Source organism: Rattus norvegicus, chromosome 2 (genome assembly GCF_036323735.1).
Source record: "Rattus norvegicus strain BN/NHsdMcwi chromosome 2, GRCr8, whole genome shotgun sequence".
Classification (NCBI taxonomy): domain Eukaryota; kingdom Metazoa; phylum Chordata; class Mammalia; order Rodentia; family Muridae; genus Rattus; species Rattus norvegicus.
In genome coordinates, this window is record NC_086020.1 from 144,935,813 (window position 1) to 144,952,734 (window position 16,922).

Sequence of the window (16,922 nt, forward strand, 5' to 3'; positions counted from 1 at the left end):
CTGTGAGCTTCTGAGTGCATTAGCCCTGTGCTAACCAGGAGACAGACTCCTCCCCTCCTCCAGCTCTTAGGATCTTTGCAACCGCTCTTCTGCAGTGTTCACTGAGCCGTGCTGGTAGGGAGGGATTGACTTCATCTCCTCTTCAGGCTAAGCACTCATCTCTTTTTTCTTAGCAGTAGTAATGCATCTCTCCCTTGACTCTGCCCATTGAAAAAGGAAGCTTTTCTGACTAAAGCTGAGGTCTATGGGTATAAATATAAAAATTTAGAAGGCAATCTGCTAGCATGACTATTTAGCAAAATAATATCAGGGCTTTTGACCAGATTATACATACAGTAGGAGGCACGGAATTTTCTTCTATAGAACAAGCCTCAAATCCAATCAGCAGGCAGTTACTGTGTAACAGGCATACAACTGTTGTAACTGTAGGCACATCTTGCCTGGGAAGTCAGTATTACACCATGCAGCATACAGTACGAGGTAAAACCGCTGATGTCTTTTTCTCCCCCAGCGCTCTGCATATGAATGCTACTTAGCAGGGAGGAAACTTCCTGGCTAGTGTGAGATTGAGTCCTCTTAGTTCCTTCAGCCAAAATATGCAGTCTCTTCAGCAGTGAGAGCCTACCATAACTTATGATGGGTGATTTAGAGCAGTGGCAGTAGTCTAGAAAAGATGCTTTATAGGTTCATAGTATTATAGGTTCATAGCACTATAGGTGCAGAACTTACTCAGATGCTGATTAGTTGAGGCTGGGGATGGAAGGCAGTAGTGAACAGGAGGACATGGTGAGCAGCTAGCTGTTCAGCAATGGTTGAGTCCCCATGGGTGATTGATTATAGCCAGTTCACCCTAAGAAAATTGTTGATTTTCAAGACAAAATGGATCTGAAAACGTATATGAAATTGTCTTAATTTTTAAAATAATGTCCTAGTTAGTATTCTGTTGCTATGAAATGACAGCATGATCACGGCAACTCTTATAAAGAAAGCTTTAATTGAGACTGGCTTACAGTTTCAGAAGTATAGTCCATTATCATCACGATGGGAAGCATGGCATGGTGGGAAGCATGGCAGCACCCAGGCAGACATGGTGCTGGAGAAGGAGCTGAGAGTGCTACATCCAGATCCTCAGGCAGCAGGAAGAGAGACACACTTGGCCTGACTTGGGCTTTTGAAACCTCAGAGCCCACCCCCAGTGACTCACTTCCTCCAACAAGTGCCCACTTCCTTATCCTTCCCAAATAGTGCCACTTCCTGATGACTAAGCATTCAAACATGCACACCTATGGGGCCATTCTTATTCAAGCCACCACAAACACCATTGGTTTGTAGAAACACGTTTATTGTCTTCAGACCATGAGTTCTCACCTTCCTGAATATTGGTAGATAATATATATATATATATATATATATATTTCAACAGTAGTTCAGAACTCGGGAGAGCACTAATTGGTGCTCTCAGTTTTTGTGATGGTGTTAATAATAAAGGACCTGCGAGCATGAGCACCTTTGGGGTTGTCTTTGGGGTTCTTAGAAAAGTAGGACTATGTCATAGCTGAGACCTAGGAATATTCCTTTTAAAGAAGCTGATAAACTAGTAATAAACTATCCAAGGAAGTAGATAACATTTTCAAAGATAAATTTTTTTTCTTGCTCCTGGCTTGCACAAAAAAAAAGAAAAAAAAAACCAAAAAACAAAAAACCAGCATCCTTCCTTCATGACTAAAAATTTCTTAAAGCTTCTCAAATCCTATTGAGATATTCTGTTTCAACATTGGTTGACCCTTCAACTTCAGACCTTACCAGTGAAGATCTGTCACATGGTTCAGGGTATGAAGAAAACAAATGCTTTCTAATGATATCAATCACATCAACTTCCTAAGGATATTAATCACATCTAAAAGACCTCAGAGAAGCTGTTGTTACTCAGTTTCACAAGAATTACATGTCTCGGGTCGGGGATTTAGCTCAGTGGTACAGCGCTTGCCTAGCAAGCACAAGGCCCTGGGTTTGGTCCCCAGCTCTGAAAAAAAGAAAAGAAGAAGAAGAAGAAAAAAAAAAAAAGAATCACATGTCTCTAGTCCTGAGACAAATTTTATTGTTTCTATAAACCAAAAGTGAATTTTGCCTGGGCTTATGTAATGAAAAGATACATACCAGCTAATGGGGAGGTCCTTATTTAGCTCTGCTCTAGTAACAGATTTGAAATATTCTTGTCAGTTCTCCTAAGTAATTTGGATAAAATCATCTTATACTAGTAAAGGTACATAATATGCTATTGTGTATGCTTTTCAGCTTTTCAAACCATGTGGAGTCCACTCAGAAGTACTTGTTTTACATTTTCTGTAGCATGAAGAGGAACCTCCCCAGAATATGAAGCCACATCCATCAAGTGACAAGCCATTATCAAAAACAGCCCTTAAAAATCAAAGGAAGCATGAAGCTAAAAAAGCTGCAAAACAGGTATTTGGAGTGCTGATCTCTTCAAACCCAAGCAAAAAGTTAATTAACCTAACTTTAACCCATGACATTTTTAACAATTATATTTCTAAAGACATGATTATGATGTGATATATTGTAGTTAGAATTATATGTAAATAGCTGGGTAGCTTTTTTTAATATTTATGTAAAATTTATTGTTTTAATTTTTTTATCTTTATTAACTTGAGTATTTCTTATTTACATTTCGATTGTTATTCCCCTTCCCGGTTTCCGGGCCAACATCCCCACCCCTTCCCCCTCCCCTTCTATATGGGTGTTCCCCTCTCCATCCTCCCCACATTACCGCCCCCCCCCCCAATCCCGTTCACTGGGGGTTCAGTCTTGGCAGGACCAAGGGCTTCCCCTTCCCCTGGTGCTCTTACTAGGCTATTCATTGCTACCTATGAGGTTGGAGCCCAGGGTCAGTCCATGTATAGTCTTTGGGTAGTGGCTTAGTCCCTGGAAGCTCTGGTTGCTTGGCATTGTTGTTCATATGGGGTCTCAAGCCCCTTCAAGCTCTTTCAGTCCTTTCTCTGATTCCTTCAATGGTCCTGTTCTCAGTTCAATGGTTTAATGATGGCATTGGCCTATATATTTGCTGTATTCTGGCTGTGTCTCTCAGGAGAGATCTACATCCAGTTCCTGTCTGACTGCACTCTTTGCTTCATCCATCTTATCTAGTTTGGTGGCTGTATATGTATGGGCCACATGTGGGGCAGGCTCTGAATGGGTGTTCCTTCTGCCTCTGTTCTAAACTTTGCCTCCCTATCTCCTCCCAAGGGTATTCTTGTTCCCTTTTTAAAGAAGGAGTGAAGCATTCACATTTTGGTCATCCTTCTTGAGTTTCATGTGTTCTGTGCATCTAGGGTAATTCAAGCACTTAGGTTAATAGCCACTTATCAATGAGTGCATACCATGTGTGTTTTTCTGTGATTGGGTTACCTCACTCAGGATGATATTTTCCAGTTCCGACCATTTGCCTACGAATTTCATAAGGTCATTGTTTTTGATAGCTGAGTAATATTCCATTGTGTAGATGTACCACATTTTCTGTATCCATTCCTCTGTTGAAGGGCATCTGGGTTCTTTCCAGCTTCTGGCTATTATAAATAAGGCTGCTATGAACATAGTGGAGCATGTATCTTTGTTATATGTTGGGGCATCTTTTGGGTATATGCCCAAGAGAGGTATAGCTGGGTCCTCAGGTAATTCAATGTCCAATTTTCTGAGGAACCTCCAGACTGATTTCCAGAATGGTTGTACCAGTCTGCAATCCCACCAACAATGGAGGAGTGTTCCTCTTTCTCCACATCCTTGCCAGCATCTGCTGTCACCTGAGTTTTTGATCTTAGCCATTCTTACTGGTGTGAGGTGAAATCTCAGGGTTGTTTAGATTTGCATTTCCCTTATGACTAAAGATGTTGAACATTTCTTTAGGTGTTTCTCAGCCATTCGGCATTCCTCAGCTGTGAATTCTTTGTTTAGCTCTGAACCCCATTTTTTAATAGGGTTATTTGTCTCCCTGTGGTCTAACTTCTTGAGTTCTTTGTATATTTTGGATATAAGCCCTCTATCTGTTGTAGGATTGGTAAAGATCTTTTCCTAATCTGTTGGTTGCTATTTTGTCCTAACAACAGTGTCCTTTGCCTTACAGAAGCTTTGCAGTTTTATGAGATCCCATTTGTCGATTCTTGATCTTAGAGCATAAGCCATTGGTGTTTTGTTCAGGAAATTTTCTCCAGTGCCCATGTGTTTGAGATGCTTTGCTGGGTAGCTTTCTTATGTGCCTGCCTGTAAAACTAAGTATCTCTATTTATATAGTCGTTAACTATTAGCATCTGTTACATCAGTGGAGTACCTGGAATAATAAAGTTTTAAAGACAAAGATTTTGATTCATAGGACTTTGTCTGGTTCTGTAGCAGGGTCTTATCTTGTAGTACAGGTTTGGTCTTGAATTCATGATCTTCCTTCTTTATCCTCCTAAGTGTTAAGGATAAATGTGTACCATTGTGCCTTACAAACATGAAGTTACCATGAGCATTTTGCTTTTAGTGGCGTTAAGGACTGAACTCAAGGCTTTGCACATGGTAGGCAAGTGATTCGCCTCTGGCGTACATCTTCAGCTCTTTGTAATCAGTTTTGGAGATTGATTGGCCCTGTTACTGTGGGCTTGTGGCAGAAACCTGTTGTGTAGCAAAACTGTTTATGTGTGTATGTATACACACACACATACATCACACATATGTATGAGCCAGGGAGCAGAGAGAAGAGGTGATGGGCTAGAAGTCCACTGTACTCTTCAAGAGCATTCCCCCGGTGACCTGAAAACCTTCTCTCAGGCCCTCCGGAAGGCTCTACTACACCCTAGTAACTCCACCTGACAGAGAAGGTAACCATGACCTTGAAACCCGAGCTTTCAATAGGACTGTGTAGTGTTTCTTACCATAGACTGTGATGGAGTATCTGTTTTCCTTAAGGCACATATGTATTCAGAGAGGGCGGACTGGGCATGGCAGTTCATAGATACTTGCCGTCCCGGCACTTGGAAGGCTGAGGTTGCAGGGTTGTTAGGAGTTGGAGCCCAGTCTGACCTAGTATACATAATGAGCTTCAGATCAGGCAGGGCTTTGGCTCCAAAAGAAAATGAAGAAAAGGAATGAAAACTCAACTAAGACAATACTTAAACAAAAGACATTTATGTACTTGTGATAATTGATCTAAATTACAGTGATATGATTCATAGGTTCATGGTGATATTATGTTCAGCTGCATTAAGAATATCTGGTTGATGAAATCAGGATAAGCATATTATATTTTAGTCTATTTAGACTTACTAGATCAAAATACCTTCCTTAGGTTAGATGGTTTCTAAGCTATAAAAGCTTATCGCCCACAAACCTTGTGACTGGAGTCACAGCAAGGTGCTGGTGGACTCCTTCTCTGGGGAAGGACTTCTGTTTTGTGTCCCATCGGGGAGGACATAAAGCCACCTAAGAATACTTAATAATCCTGGGCATGACGTCGGAGCAGTCATGGCCATGTGATCTTGTCAGGTGGTGGCAGTCTGGATGTATGTAGCTTTCAGGAGCCCCCTTCCATCCTTGTTGGACAGGCTGTCCTTGTTTCTGCCTTTGTGCTGTATATTTCAGGCTAGCTAGCACATGAGTGGTCTTCAGGGTATGATTCCCTCCCGGCCATATGTATCTGGCTTTTAAAGTAGGCTCTGAAGATTGAACTTGTCTGAGCAAGCGCCCGTGACACAAACACAGAGATGGGGTGTTTCCTGCCTGAGTTCTCCTGGGAGACACAGCACACACCTCTTCAGGAATGGAGCCCACAACAACCCAAAGTAGCAATTGTACAAATGTCCAACCTGGCAAATCAGTATTTTATTGGATACTAACAGGACTGTGGGTAAGAGGTTTAACTATATGGAGCAGGAATGACTCAAAAAGCAGCTCACTTTCAGTTACTGAAAAGCCCACCATAAGATGGGTGATGAAATACAAAAGCTATAAGCCTGCTCCCCTATCTAAAATCTCTTTAGCCTGACTGGTCATAGTCTACCCTGCAGCTGTTTGCTTCTTTTATGAAGCTCGGAAAGGCCTTCAAATCCCGCTTTCCTAGATCTGTGGCTCTTTGTTCCTTCCTCCTCTCCTGGAGGGATGTTTCACTAGGAGGAAAATGTGCCACGGTAAAGTCAGAGGGCAACCTAAGGGGTTAGTTCTCTCCACCTGGTGGGCCCTTGGGATCAACTTCAAGTTGTCAGACTTGGCAAGGAGCATCCTTACCTGCTGAGCCTTCTCACTGCAAAGGGGAAAATTACATTATGTTTTTGTAAAGTTGGAAATTGAGGCATCATTGTTCCCTTTGCAGCTAGTATATTCCATTTTTAGAAATGTGTTTTAATAGGTCAGGCTCACGTTTGAGCCCGGACCATGGACAGAGTGGCAGGGAAGCAGCAGCTCCTGCAGGCTGTCCTCTTTCCACCATGGGTCCTGGGGATTGAACTCTGCTTGTTAGGCTTGGCAGCAGGCACTTTTACACACTGCTTGTCTCAGACACATAAATGTAAATAAATGTTCAATCTTGGTTTTCCTTTAGGAGGCAAGAAATGATTTGGCTCCTACTCCTGTCCCACAGAGTGCACCACGGAGCACTGTCACCCAGTCTGCTTCGGGTGATCCTGAAGTAGACAAAAAAATTAAGAATCTAAAGAAGGTGAGGCTTGGATGAAAAGCAGATATGTACATGATGATTAAGAGTGGGACTCAGGTGCTTAAAGCAGGGATTTAAAAAGTCCGTAACAGTTCTCATTGTTGCTTCATTTCCATAACAATATTGTAATTGAGAAGAGATCTCAGCTTAGTTCCATTCACCAATGCTTTAATGACTGGAACTGCTTGTGTGTAATTGTGAAGTAACACGGAATGATGGGGGCACATCTGTGTAGGGAAGGCATGTTTCGTTGTCATGGCTGTGGGACTGGGGGTTGAACACGGGGCTCGTGCATGCTAAGCAAGTGCTCTTCCTCAGAGCCACATACCCAGCCTGGGGCACCTCCCTCAGCATCTCGTTTGCTACACGAGACATCTCACTTATTAAGTGAGATAAAGGCCTTATTTCAAGTAGACAGGTACTTTATTCCAGTTTTTAAAAGGAACACACAAACAAGGGAGCTTATGGTCTGAGGGGAGGCTTCTCTTAAGTGCAGAGATGCTGCCCTGCCGCAGTGGGATGCTGAAATAGATGCCGGCCTCTGTGTTAGCCTTAGGAATCCACACCTGCCACTCAGTGAAAAACTTACTGTGCAAACCTGACAGCCCAAGTCGGCTCCGACTCCCAGGGAGATGAAAAGAAAGGGAGAGGCGCCACAGAGCTTTCCTCTGCCCTCCATGTGTGTCCCGCAGCTTAGGCACCACACACTCACACAGGATAACTAAACAACCAAAACTTGCAAAACCTATTTTACCCAAACCCATGTTTTTAAAATATAATTTTATGTTTAACTTTTAACAAGAATTTATCCTTCCATTTTAACAAACCATTTTTGAAAGAAATGTAGTATGGTTGTTGTTAATACCAAAATCTGCTGGACCAGAGAGATGGCTCAGAGGTCCTGAGTTCAATTCCCAACAACTACATGGTGGCTCACAACCATCTGTGATAAGATCTGATGCCCTCTTCTGGTGTGTCTGAAGACAGCTACAGTATACTTACATATAAAAATAAATCTTTAATAAAAGAAAAATTAAGAATCTGCAATAGAAAGTAACTCTTCTTTCTCCTTCCCCATATTTGGTTTTACAGAAACTGAAAGCGATAGAGCAGCTGAAAGAGCAGGCAGCCGCTGGGAAGCAGCTAGAGAAAAATCAGGTGAGCCTGCCTTCGCTGTCCATTTGGTTACGGTCGTTAATACAGGCAGTCCTTCCATCAGAAAGAAAAGCACAGAACACTGGCCCAGACCATGGTGCTGAGTCACTACTCCTAAGGGGTCTCCTAATGCTCTCACTGTAACGGTAGTGACAGTTATGGGTTAGGTAAATGACCAGAGTTTCCTCCTTCCTGCCTGCTGGACTCTGTCCTCTCGTTCTCCATACTTGTAAGCACAAGGAGATGCAGGAAATCTTGCACCAGAGGGGACAGCGAGGCAGCTCTGCATTGCCCCTGACTGCCTAACGAAAACCAGGTAGAACTGCTTTCTAATCTGGGTTTGCCAGTGACTCTGATAAAGTGTAAGAATACTGCATTTCTACCTTTTGTCCTTTATATGCCTGGGTACAGGTTCATATTTATTTTCTATTTAATAACATTATCATTTGAAATGTTTCTAGTTGGAGAAAATTCAAAAAGAGACAGCCCTTCTCCAAGAACTTGAAGATTTGGAATTGGGAGTTTGAAGACTCACAGAAAGCGAATTTGTTAGCAGGAAACACTATAAGCAAGTCTGTTAATCCCATGGTGTTTATGGAATTACCACAGGTCCACCATTAACATCAGTCTATGTCTTTAACCATTTATCCAAGGTTGATATGTGTAATTATTTAATGATGTCTTTTCAATTGACTTTTACATCTGCATTCTGTATCATGTCAGTATATAATAAAGAGAGATGATTTTTTCCAGATAAGCTTAATAAATTGACAGACTTTTTTAAATGGTTAATAGTATTTCCTATATAAAAAAAAATAAAGACATTTTAAATTTGTTTTGCCTCCAAGTTAAAAAGTTCTATAAAACCTGGCTGTAGTGGCAGACATCTTTAATCCCAGCAGTCAGAAGGCAGAGGCAGGTGGATCTCTGAGATCAGTGGCTACCTTGTCTATAGAGTGAGTTATAGGACAACCAGGGCTACATAAAGAAACGCTGTCTCAGAAAACCAAAAATAAATAGTTCTTTATTATAAATTTACAGGATGTGTTATTCTTACCAGAAAACTATGAAATATGTTGCTCTAATTTTTATTTTCTAAATGAAGAAACTTAAGTCCAGAAAATTAAGGAATCTGTTGGGTCTGGAGCATAGAGAGATGGCTACTTGGATAAGGACACTGTCTGCTGTCCCAGCACCACATGCAGCCATGTCCAACTCCCAACTCCAGGGGATCTGACACCCTCTTCTGGCCTCCACGGGCACCAGGCCTGTACAAATATACATGTGGGTGAGACATTCATGCACTAAAATAAAAATAAATATTTTTAAAAGAAAGAAACCTGCTGGTGTCAGGAAATGGAATTGAAACCAAGTAGTCCGACTCCAGGGTCTATGTGCTGGGTTCCTGCAGTCTGCTGAAGGGCAGTGTGACTGCTGGATCATACAGTGTATTTGTTTTTCTCTTATGAACACTGCCAAATTACTCTCTGGCAATTTGTTCTTCCATCATTAAAGTTCTTCACTTTTATCAGTGATGACTGTAACAAGGCCTCTTATTTTGCCAAATTAAGAAAACAATTTTTTGTGTAATATTATTTTTATGTATTTAGAGGGGTGTTTATGTGTTTTGCCAAATTTGTCAGTTGTTCATATTTTATGGTTTGTTTTTCCTTTGATTATTTCTCTTATCTGATTTTTCCAAACTTTTTTTTGGTAAACATTTGTTTATTGGGTGTTTAATTGTGTTTTGGTGGTTGGGTATGTGCCCTGGCTCACATGTGGAGGTCAAAAGACAACTCCCAGAAGTCCATTCTTCCCTTTCATGTGGGTTCTTGGCATCAACTCACTCATTTACCCAGTGAGCTGTCATGAAAGCACTAATATTTCTATTTAGGAAGTGAAGGCATATACATTATTAACAATTCAAGGGGTAAAAATTCAACATAAAATGAAAACACATCTCTCACTTGTATTCTTTAGCAACATTCATCAATTCTTTTGTTCTAAAAATACAAAGTATATGATATTCAATATATTTGTTCATATATATTTTAAAGAAATGATGGGATATAAAACCTGTTCTGTGCCAAGTGTAATCCTAGGAGCTCAGGGGTGGGGCTAGGAGTTGAGGTAGGAGGATCATAAGTTTGAGGCCAAAAACTATAAAAAAGAAAGGAAAAGTTCAGTAAATGCCCCTTTATACCCCTTTTCTCTTAAAATATTTTGGAGATCATTCCATATCAGTGCCTTCTATTATATATAATTCATAATAATCAGATACAATGTGGCATTTAAATAAATTCTCCCATTTAGGTCATAAAACTCAGTCACACGCTTAATAGCAAAGCATAGGCTCTTAACTATATACTAGAATTGGGTTTATTTGGGTTTTGGAAAATTGGTTTATTGGGTGCTTGGTGTGGTGGTCATTTCTGCATTGTGTGCATTTTGAGTTAGTAAGAAACTAGAAAGGACAAGGGTCCTAGGAGTTTTATTCAAGTGGGGTTTCAAAGCAGTTTACCCTAAATGGGCTAATGTATGAGTATCCCAAGCCAAGAAAGAGCTTGTGTCTTAGTAACTCTCCTTTTGCTGTGATGAAGCATCATGGCCAAGGCAACTGAGAAAAGAAAGCATTCAATTGAGAGCTTGCTCACAGCTGCCGAGAGTTAGCCCGTCGTCATAGTAGAGGGCATGGCAGCGTGCAGACAGGCATTAACATCAAAGACCACTCAGTGGTACACCTCCTCCAAGGCCACACCAAACAGTGCTACCAACTGGAAACCAAACATTCAAATATGAGTCTTTGCAGGCTAGTCACACTCAAACTAACAGTTTTGTGACTAGTAAAATAATAGGGGTGATTGTGAGGTACTTCCTGTGCTAATTTTAGTAAAGTTATAGCATGAGGTTTTTCTTGTTCTACAGGGAAGAAGACAAAAATGGAGGAAGCCTACATCAGGTGTCTTGCTCTGTCATTCTCAGCCACCAACACCATAAAGACACATCTGGCTTACTAACATAACCTTGGCATTTTTTCAAGTTTTATGCAACAATGTTTTCAGGTGTTTACTAGACAGAGTGTAGGTAACAAAGGGATATGTGTGTCGCTTGAGAATTTCATTATTTGTAGGTCTACTTATTTGTCTATGTGTAAGTTGTTCTATGAGGGTAAAACAAGATCTAAGTCCTGGGATGGAACAGATAAACACTCACAGGCATTCAGTATGTATGGCATTCATTGTGGGATTATTATCTTCACCAGTAACTACTTCTGAGTTTTATTATACTTATTTTGTTATGTGTGTGGAAGACACAGGACAAACTGAGAATTGGTTCTCTCCTTCTGCAGTGTTGTTCCTGCCAATCAAACTCAGGTCATCAGCCTTGGCACCTTTACCCACTGACCTATCTTGCCCATCTCAGATATTTATTGGTTGCATCTCTCGGGCACGTCAGGGAATTATACCTCCTCATATTATGACTTATGGATTCTGGATAAGTGATTTGCTTCAGCTAATCACATCATTTGGCCCGAGGTGTGTCATTTGTAAGCAAAAGCATTTATGTGCCAGTGATTTTTTTAGGTGTTTTTGTTATTCTTTATTATTTAAAACATCTTTTAAATATAAATATACTTTGATCATATGCTTCCCCTCCCCCAAGTCCTTCCTGATCCTCTCCTCCTCCCTACTCACTCAACTTTATTTCTCAAAAACAAAAAAAAGCAAACAAAATCCAATTCAACAACAAACCTCCCCAAACCAAGAAAGAAAAAAGAAAACATCCAAAAAAGAAAAACAAAACAAACTGTAACCAAATAAAAGCACACGCATACAAAATAACAGAGTCTGTTTTGTTTTGGGCAATGTGAGGCCTGTCCTGGAGTGGTTCTGTCTGTGTTGCTCTATATTTGTTCATATCTGCTGCAGGGGGAGTTTCTCTGACGATGGCTGAACAAGGCACTGATCTATGCGTATAGCAGAAAGTCACTAGGAATCACTTTACCATTATGTTATTTTTTTGACTAGTATTATTAAGTTTTACCTTAGGTCCCTGGGCTATTTAGTATCAAGTTCTTTGATACCCAAACACTGATGGGTATAGAATGGGCCTTAAGTCAAATCAGTAGTTGATTGATTACTCCCATGAATTTGTGCCACCATTGCCCTAGCATATTTTGCAGGTAGTATATCATTGTAAATCAAAGGTTTTATAGCTAGGTGTGTGCTTATTCTCTTTTGGAGGCCTGAAGAATACCTTCCTGTACCAAAGTCACTGGAACATAGAGGTGAAGGTTCTATGTAGGCTCCAGGTCAACATCTCCATGCTTGGTGCACTGTGTAGGTATTGTCTTAAGCGGTGGATCTTTTATGACAGTTTGTGGAGACTGTAGTCTTGGCAACACTCTGGGCTATTTGAGAATTCCTGTGGAGCCTTTTTGGGAAATAACTCAATTAGATATAACCCAATCCCAGTACTGAAAGCTTCATTTGGAACTCTTTCTCCCCAGGAGTTCCACCCAGCTACTGAGGAAGGCACAGTGGAATCAGGACCAGAGATTGCAGTGCCAAAAGCTGCTTACTTTTGACAATGTAATTCTTTCTTTAATTCTTTGCTATTCTGTGGCCAAAAGCCACTGGCCTCTGGCAACTTAACTCCTGCTGATAGCAGCAGGAGAAAGAAACTTAATTACTTTGGATCTTGACTTGGACCTCTCAGTGGCCAGGTGAGATGCATTCCTTAACTCTTAGCTAGAGAGAAAAGAAAAGAAGAGTCGGGCACACACAGAGACACAGGCATACTGGATCAAGCAGAGAAGGGTTAAATCACCTCTTAATTGATGTTCATTATTATACTTTCTCAGGATAATTGGTCACATGGTTTTCTAAGCACTTTTACATTCTGTAAGTTCACAGTAAGTTTAATGCAATAGTTCATGTCATGGATTCTTAAAGTTTACAGAATTACAGCAGAATTGTTTACATGTCTTTCCATTAAGACTAGGACCTGATTAAACATTCATTATCTCTTACTAGCTCCCTAAGTTCATTATAAGTTTAAAACAATAATTTTTATGTCGTAAGTTAGCACAATTTTGTAAAGAAACAAATCATTCGTCGTCTTGTGTCTTATTATTTTGAAGTCTTGTATAGAAAACTAATCCATCATTTATTTTCTGTATTTACACTTTCAATGAATTGCCCATTACCAGTTTATGACCTTTAGTTACCAGGTAGTGACCTCATTCCTAACCTAGAAGAGGTATTTTCCTTGTTCATAAATTTGTTCCAAGCCTGCTTCTTTCTCTAGTGCAATTAGCCACTGACACATGAAGGTTTACAGAGATCTATTTGAAGCTTTTTTTTTTTTTCCCCCTGTAGGGGACTTGAAATTGTGTCAGTCTAGGAAGTCTATAAAATCACTATCAGGAATTGTGACATCATCAATTTATCTACACAGCATTACTACATAAAAGTACATCTTCACATTTATTCTGCAAGAGATCTGTTCAATAGGGTGGGCTGATGCCCAGGAATCATTGGGCTGTGTAATAGTGGCAGGAAAGGCAAAAGTAGCAAGAGGCATCCAGGGATGAAATCTCAGAGGACCCTGCATCTCAGAGTGCACCCATGGCAGCCATGTAAAATTGTGAGCCATCTCCAGAAAACCCACTTGCTTGCCATAGCCTGTCCTAAATGGCTTCTGACATGCCTCCCAAATTTTTGAAGACTTCGTTTAGATGGCCTTGATAATATGTATATATTTTAGGAAGTTTCTACCGTATAAATTTCTAAATTACCCCTCAAATGCCCCTTTAGCCTTATTTTAGCTGTCTCTTCCATTATTCCCTCCTACAACCCACTCTCCCCAACTACTCCCCACTTGATCCTTCCATTCCAGCCACCCCCATCCACCTATAGCTATCTATTCTATTTGTCTTTACTAACAAGAACTACCTGTTCCTTTTAGTCCTCTACTCTACACCAACCATCTGTGGTTCTATGGAATACAACTTGGCAGCTGTGACTTAGCAGCTAATATTCACATAAAAGTAAATACATATCAGATTTGTCTTTCCATCTTCCCAAGTAACCCTTACTCTGACTTCAATCCTTCCACTGTATACAAGAAGCACACCCATCCTGTTGGTCTGTGTCTTATTTGGGAAACTGAGAGCATTTATGTTGAGAGTTAACAATGGCCAATGATTATTGATTCCTGTTGTTTTGTTGTCAGTGGTGTTGGTGTTGGTGATAGTGGTGTGGTGTGTGTGTGTGTGTGTGTGTGTGTGTGTGTGTGTGTGTGTGTGTGTGTGTGTGTGTTTGTTTCTCTTCTTTTGGTTTTACTTCCTGTGTTTTCTTGTAGTTTACCTCATTATGTTAGCACTTTATGTAGGGCTGGATTTGTAGATAAATGTTGTTTAAATTTAGTATTATCATGGAATGTTTTGTTTTCTCTATGGTGATTGAACTTTTTGCTGGACATACTAGTCTGGGTTGGCATTTGTGGTCTCTTAAAGTCAGTCTCCAGCACACCTGTCCAGGCCCTTCTGGGCTTTAAAGTATCCACTGAGAAGTCAAGCGCAACTAATATGTCTGCCTTTATGTTACTTGGCCATTTTTTTTTTTTTTGTAGATTTCATATTCTTTTTTTGTTGAGTATGTTTGATGAATTTCTTTTTTTAAGATTTATTTATGTAATGTATATAAATAAGTACACTGTTGCTATCTTCAGACACACCAGAAGAAGGCATTGGCTCCCATTAGAGGGGGTTGCTGGGATTTGAACTCAAGACCTCTGGATGAGCAGTTAGTGCTCTTAACCACTGAGCCACCTCTCCAGCCCGATGAGTTTCTTTTTTGGTTCAGTTTACTTGGTATTCTGTATGCTTCTTTTATCTTTATAGGCATCATCCTCTTTAGGTTAGGGAGATTTTCATCTATGATTTTGTTGAAATTTTTTGTGCCTTTGACCTGTGTTTCTTCTCCTTCCTCTAGTCCTCTTAGTCTTAAATTTAATCTTTTTATAGTGTCCCAGATCTTTTGTGTCAGGAGCTTTTTAGATTTGACATTTTCTCTGTCTTATATATCCATTTCTTTCTTTTCCTTTTTTTTTTTTCCTTTGTTTTACAAGACTGGGTTTCTCTGTGTCGCCCTGCTTGTCCTGGAACTTGCTCTGTAGACTAGGCTGATCTTGAACTCACGGAGATCCACCTGCCTCTGTCTCCCAAGTGCCATAACCAACCAGCTTATGTGTCCATTTCTTTATCAGGTCTTCAATGCCTGCGATTCTGTCTTCCATCTCTTGTATTCTGTTAGTCAAGATTGTAAGCGTGGTTCCTGTTTGGGTTCCTAAAATTTTATTTCCAGATTTCCCTCAGGTTGGGCTTTTTGTTTATTCTATTTTCATTTTCAGGTTTTCAACGGTTTTATTTCATTTATTCCGCTGCTTGCTTGTGTTTCACAGATTTCGTTAGGGGACTTATTTATTTCTTCTTTAAACACCTCTAGCATATTCATAAGGCTTATTTTAAGGTCTTCTGCTTGTGCTTCAGCTGTGTTGGAATATTCAGGATCTATTGTGGTAGGTTTGCTGGGCTCTAGTGGGAACATTGTCCTGGCTGTTCTTTATTGTGTTTTCACACTGGTGTCTGGGCATCTGGGACTGGGAAAATTGTAATTTCTCAGTGATATTTGATCTTATCTTTGTTGGATGGGTGTTTTGTTTCTTGTTTCCTCTTTTCACCTCTGATTCTTGGGAGACTGTGGTGGCTAATGTTGCCTGTAGAAAAATCTTCTGGTGTCTTCATCAGTATGAGCACTGGGGATTCCCAGGTAAAATGTGTTTCTTGGTATTGGAACCTCAGACTTAGGAATGGAGATGTGCTGGGGGTGGTGGAAAGGCTTCCCACAAGTGAGGAAATCAGGATGTTCCTGCACCACCTGCTTAGTTAGTCTCATGGGAGCATCGAGTGAGAAGAGGCCACAGTAGAAATCTGCTACAGAGCTGGGCTGAGACTTGAGGCTTGGGCTTGGAAGAATGGAGGGAGAGGAGAAGATCTGCAGTTAAGTTACCTGCTTCACTGGCAGGAGGGGCCTATTGATTTTCTGCCAGAGTTGGGTGCTGGGACAAACAAGGAGTTAAGGGAAGGACGTTTGGAGGAGAAGATATGGGTGATCCACTGGAGATGAGTGCCCAAGAGGAAGGTAGTCTGCAGCAGAAGTTCTGCTGCAAAACTGGGGTTTTGACTTAAAGGAGCAGAGGGTATGTGAAGATCTGCAGTCGGCCTTCCTACTTCCATGTCCATCATACATACTTTAAAGTCTCTTTTGTAGACATATTATTCACTCTTTGGAGAATCCTTGACTTATAGTTGAAGTTTTTGGGGTTTTTTTAATCTTACAGGCTTTTTTTGGGTTCATAACCGGTTATAAATATAGTTCCAACTTAGTTTATTTTGGACTTCATTTCTTACACGTATCTAACTTTAAAAAAAAATTTTTTTTTTACAGAATTTCATATCATGTGACTGTTCTTTGTTTACCCTGGGACCCATCAGCAGCCCTATGGTGCATCTGATGCCCTGTGTTTTCTGCTTTACATGTGCATAACTCCTTCTCTTTCAGTATTGCTTTTATCACTATCTGTTTGTCCAGCTATTTCAATAAATGTAATGAGATGTCAGATGCACAGAATGGTTGGTTCCACATATATCTGTGAGTGGACCAAGGAGGCCACAGGACGGAAGCAATGCCACTCATTACTTCCACATAAGAGCGTGTAAATTCAAGTTGGTGGAAGACCTTTATGTTTGATGTGTTGTGGGTTGAATGCGTTGCCTCACTATTTGGTGTTGAAATTCAATCTCTAATAGAAAAGTATTTGGAGATGGAAAGTTTGGGGGGGGGTAACTAGTATTCAATGAAATCATGAAGTGAGGGATCTCTTTATGGCATCGGGATTCTGACAAGAAACAGTAAAAAGCATACATGTCAACATACATTCACACACGCACTTATAGAAAAACCCTTAACTGATCTCTGCTGCCCCTCCCCCCTGCCCCCCC

General features: G+C 40.5%; 1 protein-coding gene across 3 annotated transcripts in view; it reads left to right on the forward strand.

Annotated features, from left to right (window-relative positions):
- Nucleotides 1–8,893, forward strand: part of Eif2a (eukaryotic translation initiation factor 2A) — a 33,459-nt gene extending 24,566 nt beyond the window's left edge. The window contains exons 11-14 of one of the 3 annotated variants that reach the window (NM_001399818.1): nucleotides 2,350–2,463; nucleotides 6,587–6,703; nucleotides 7,793–7,858; nucleotides 8,317–8,893. In NM_001399818.1, coding sequence (NP_001386747.1) covers nucleotides 2,350–2,463; nucleotides 6,587–6,703; nucleotides 7,793–7,858; nucleotides 8,317–8,382 — 363 coding nt within the window. In that variant the 3' untranslated portion in view covers nucleotides 8,383–8,893. Of the gene's footprint in view, nucleotides 1–2,349; nucleotides 2,464–6,586; nucleotides 6,704–7,792; nucleotides 7,859–8,316 lie in introns of those variants that run through there. The other 2 variants (XM_063282412.1, XR_005500352.2) reach the window with 2 other exon arrangements.
- The last annotated feature ends 8,029 nt before the right edge of the window (nucleotides 8,894–16,922 follow it).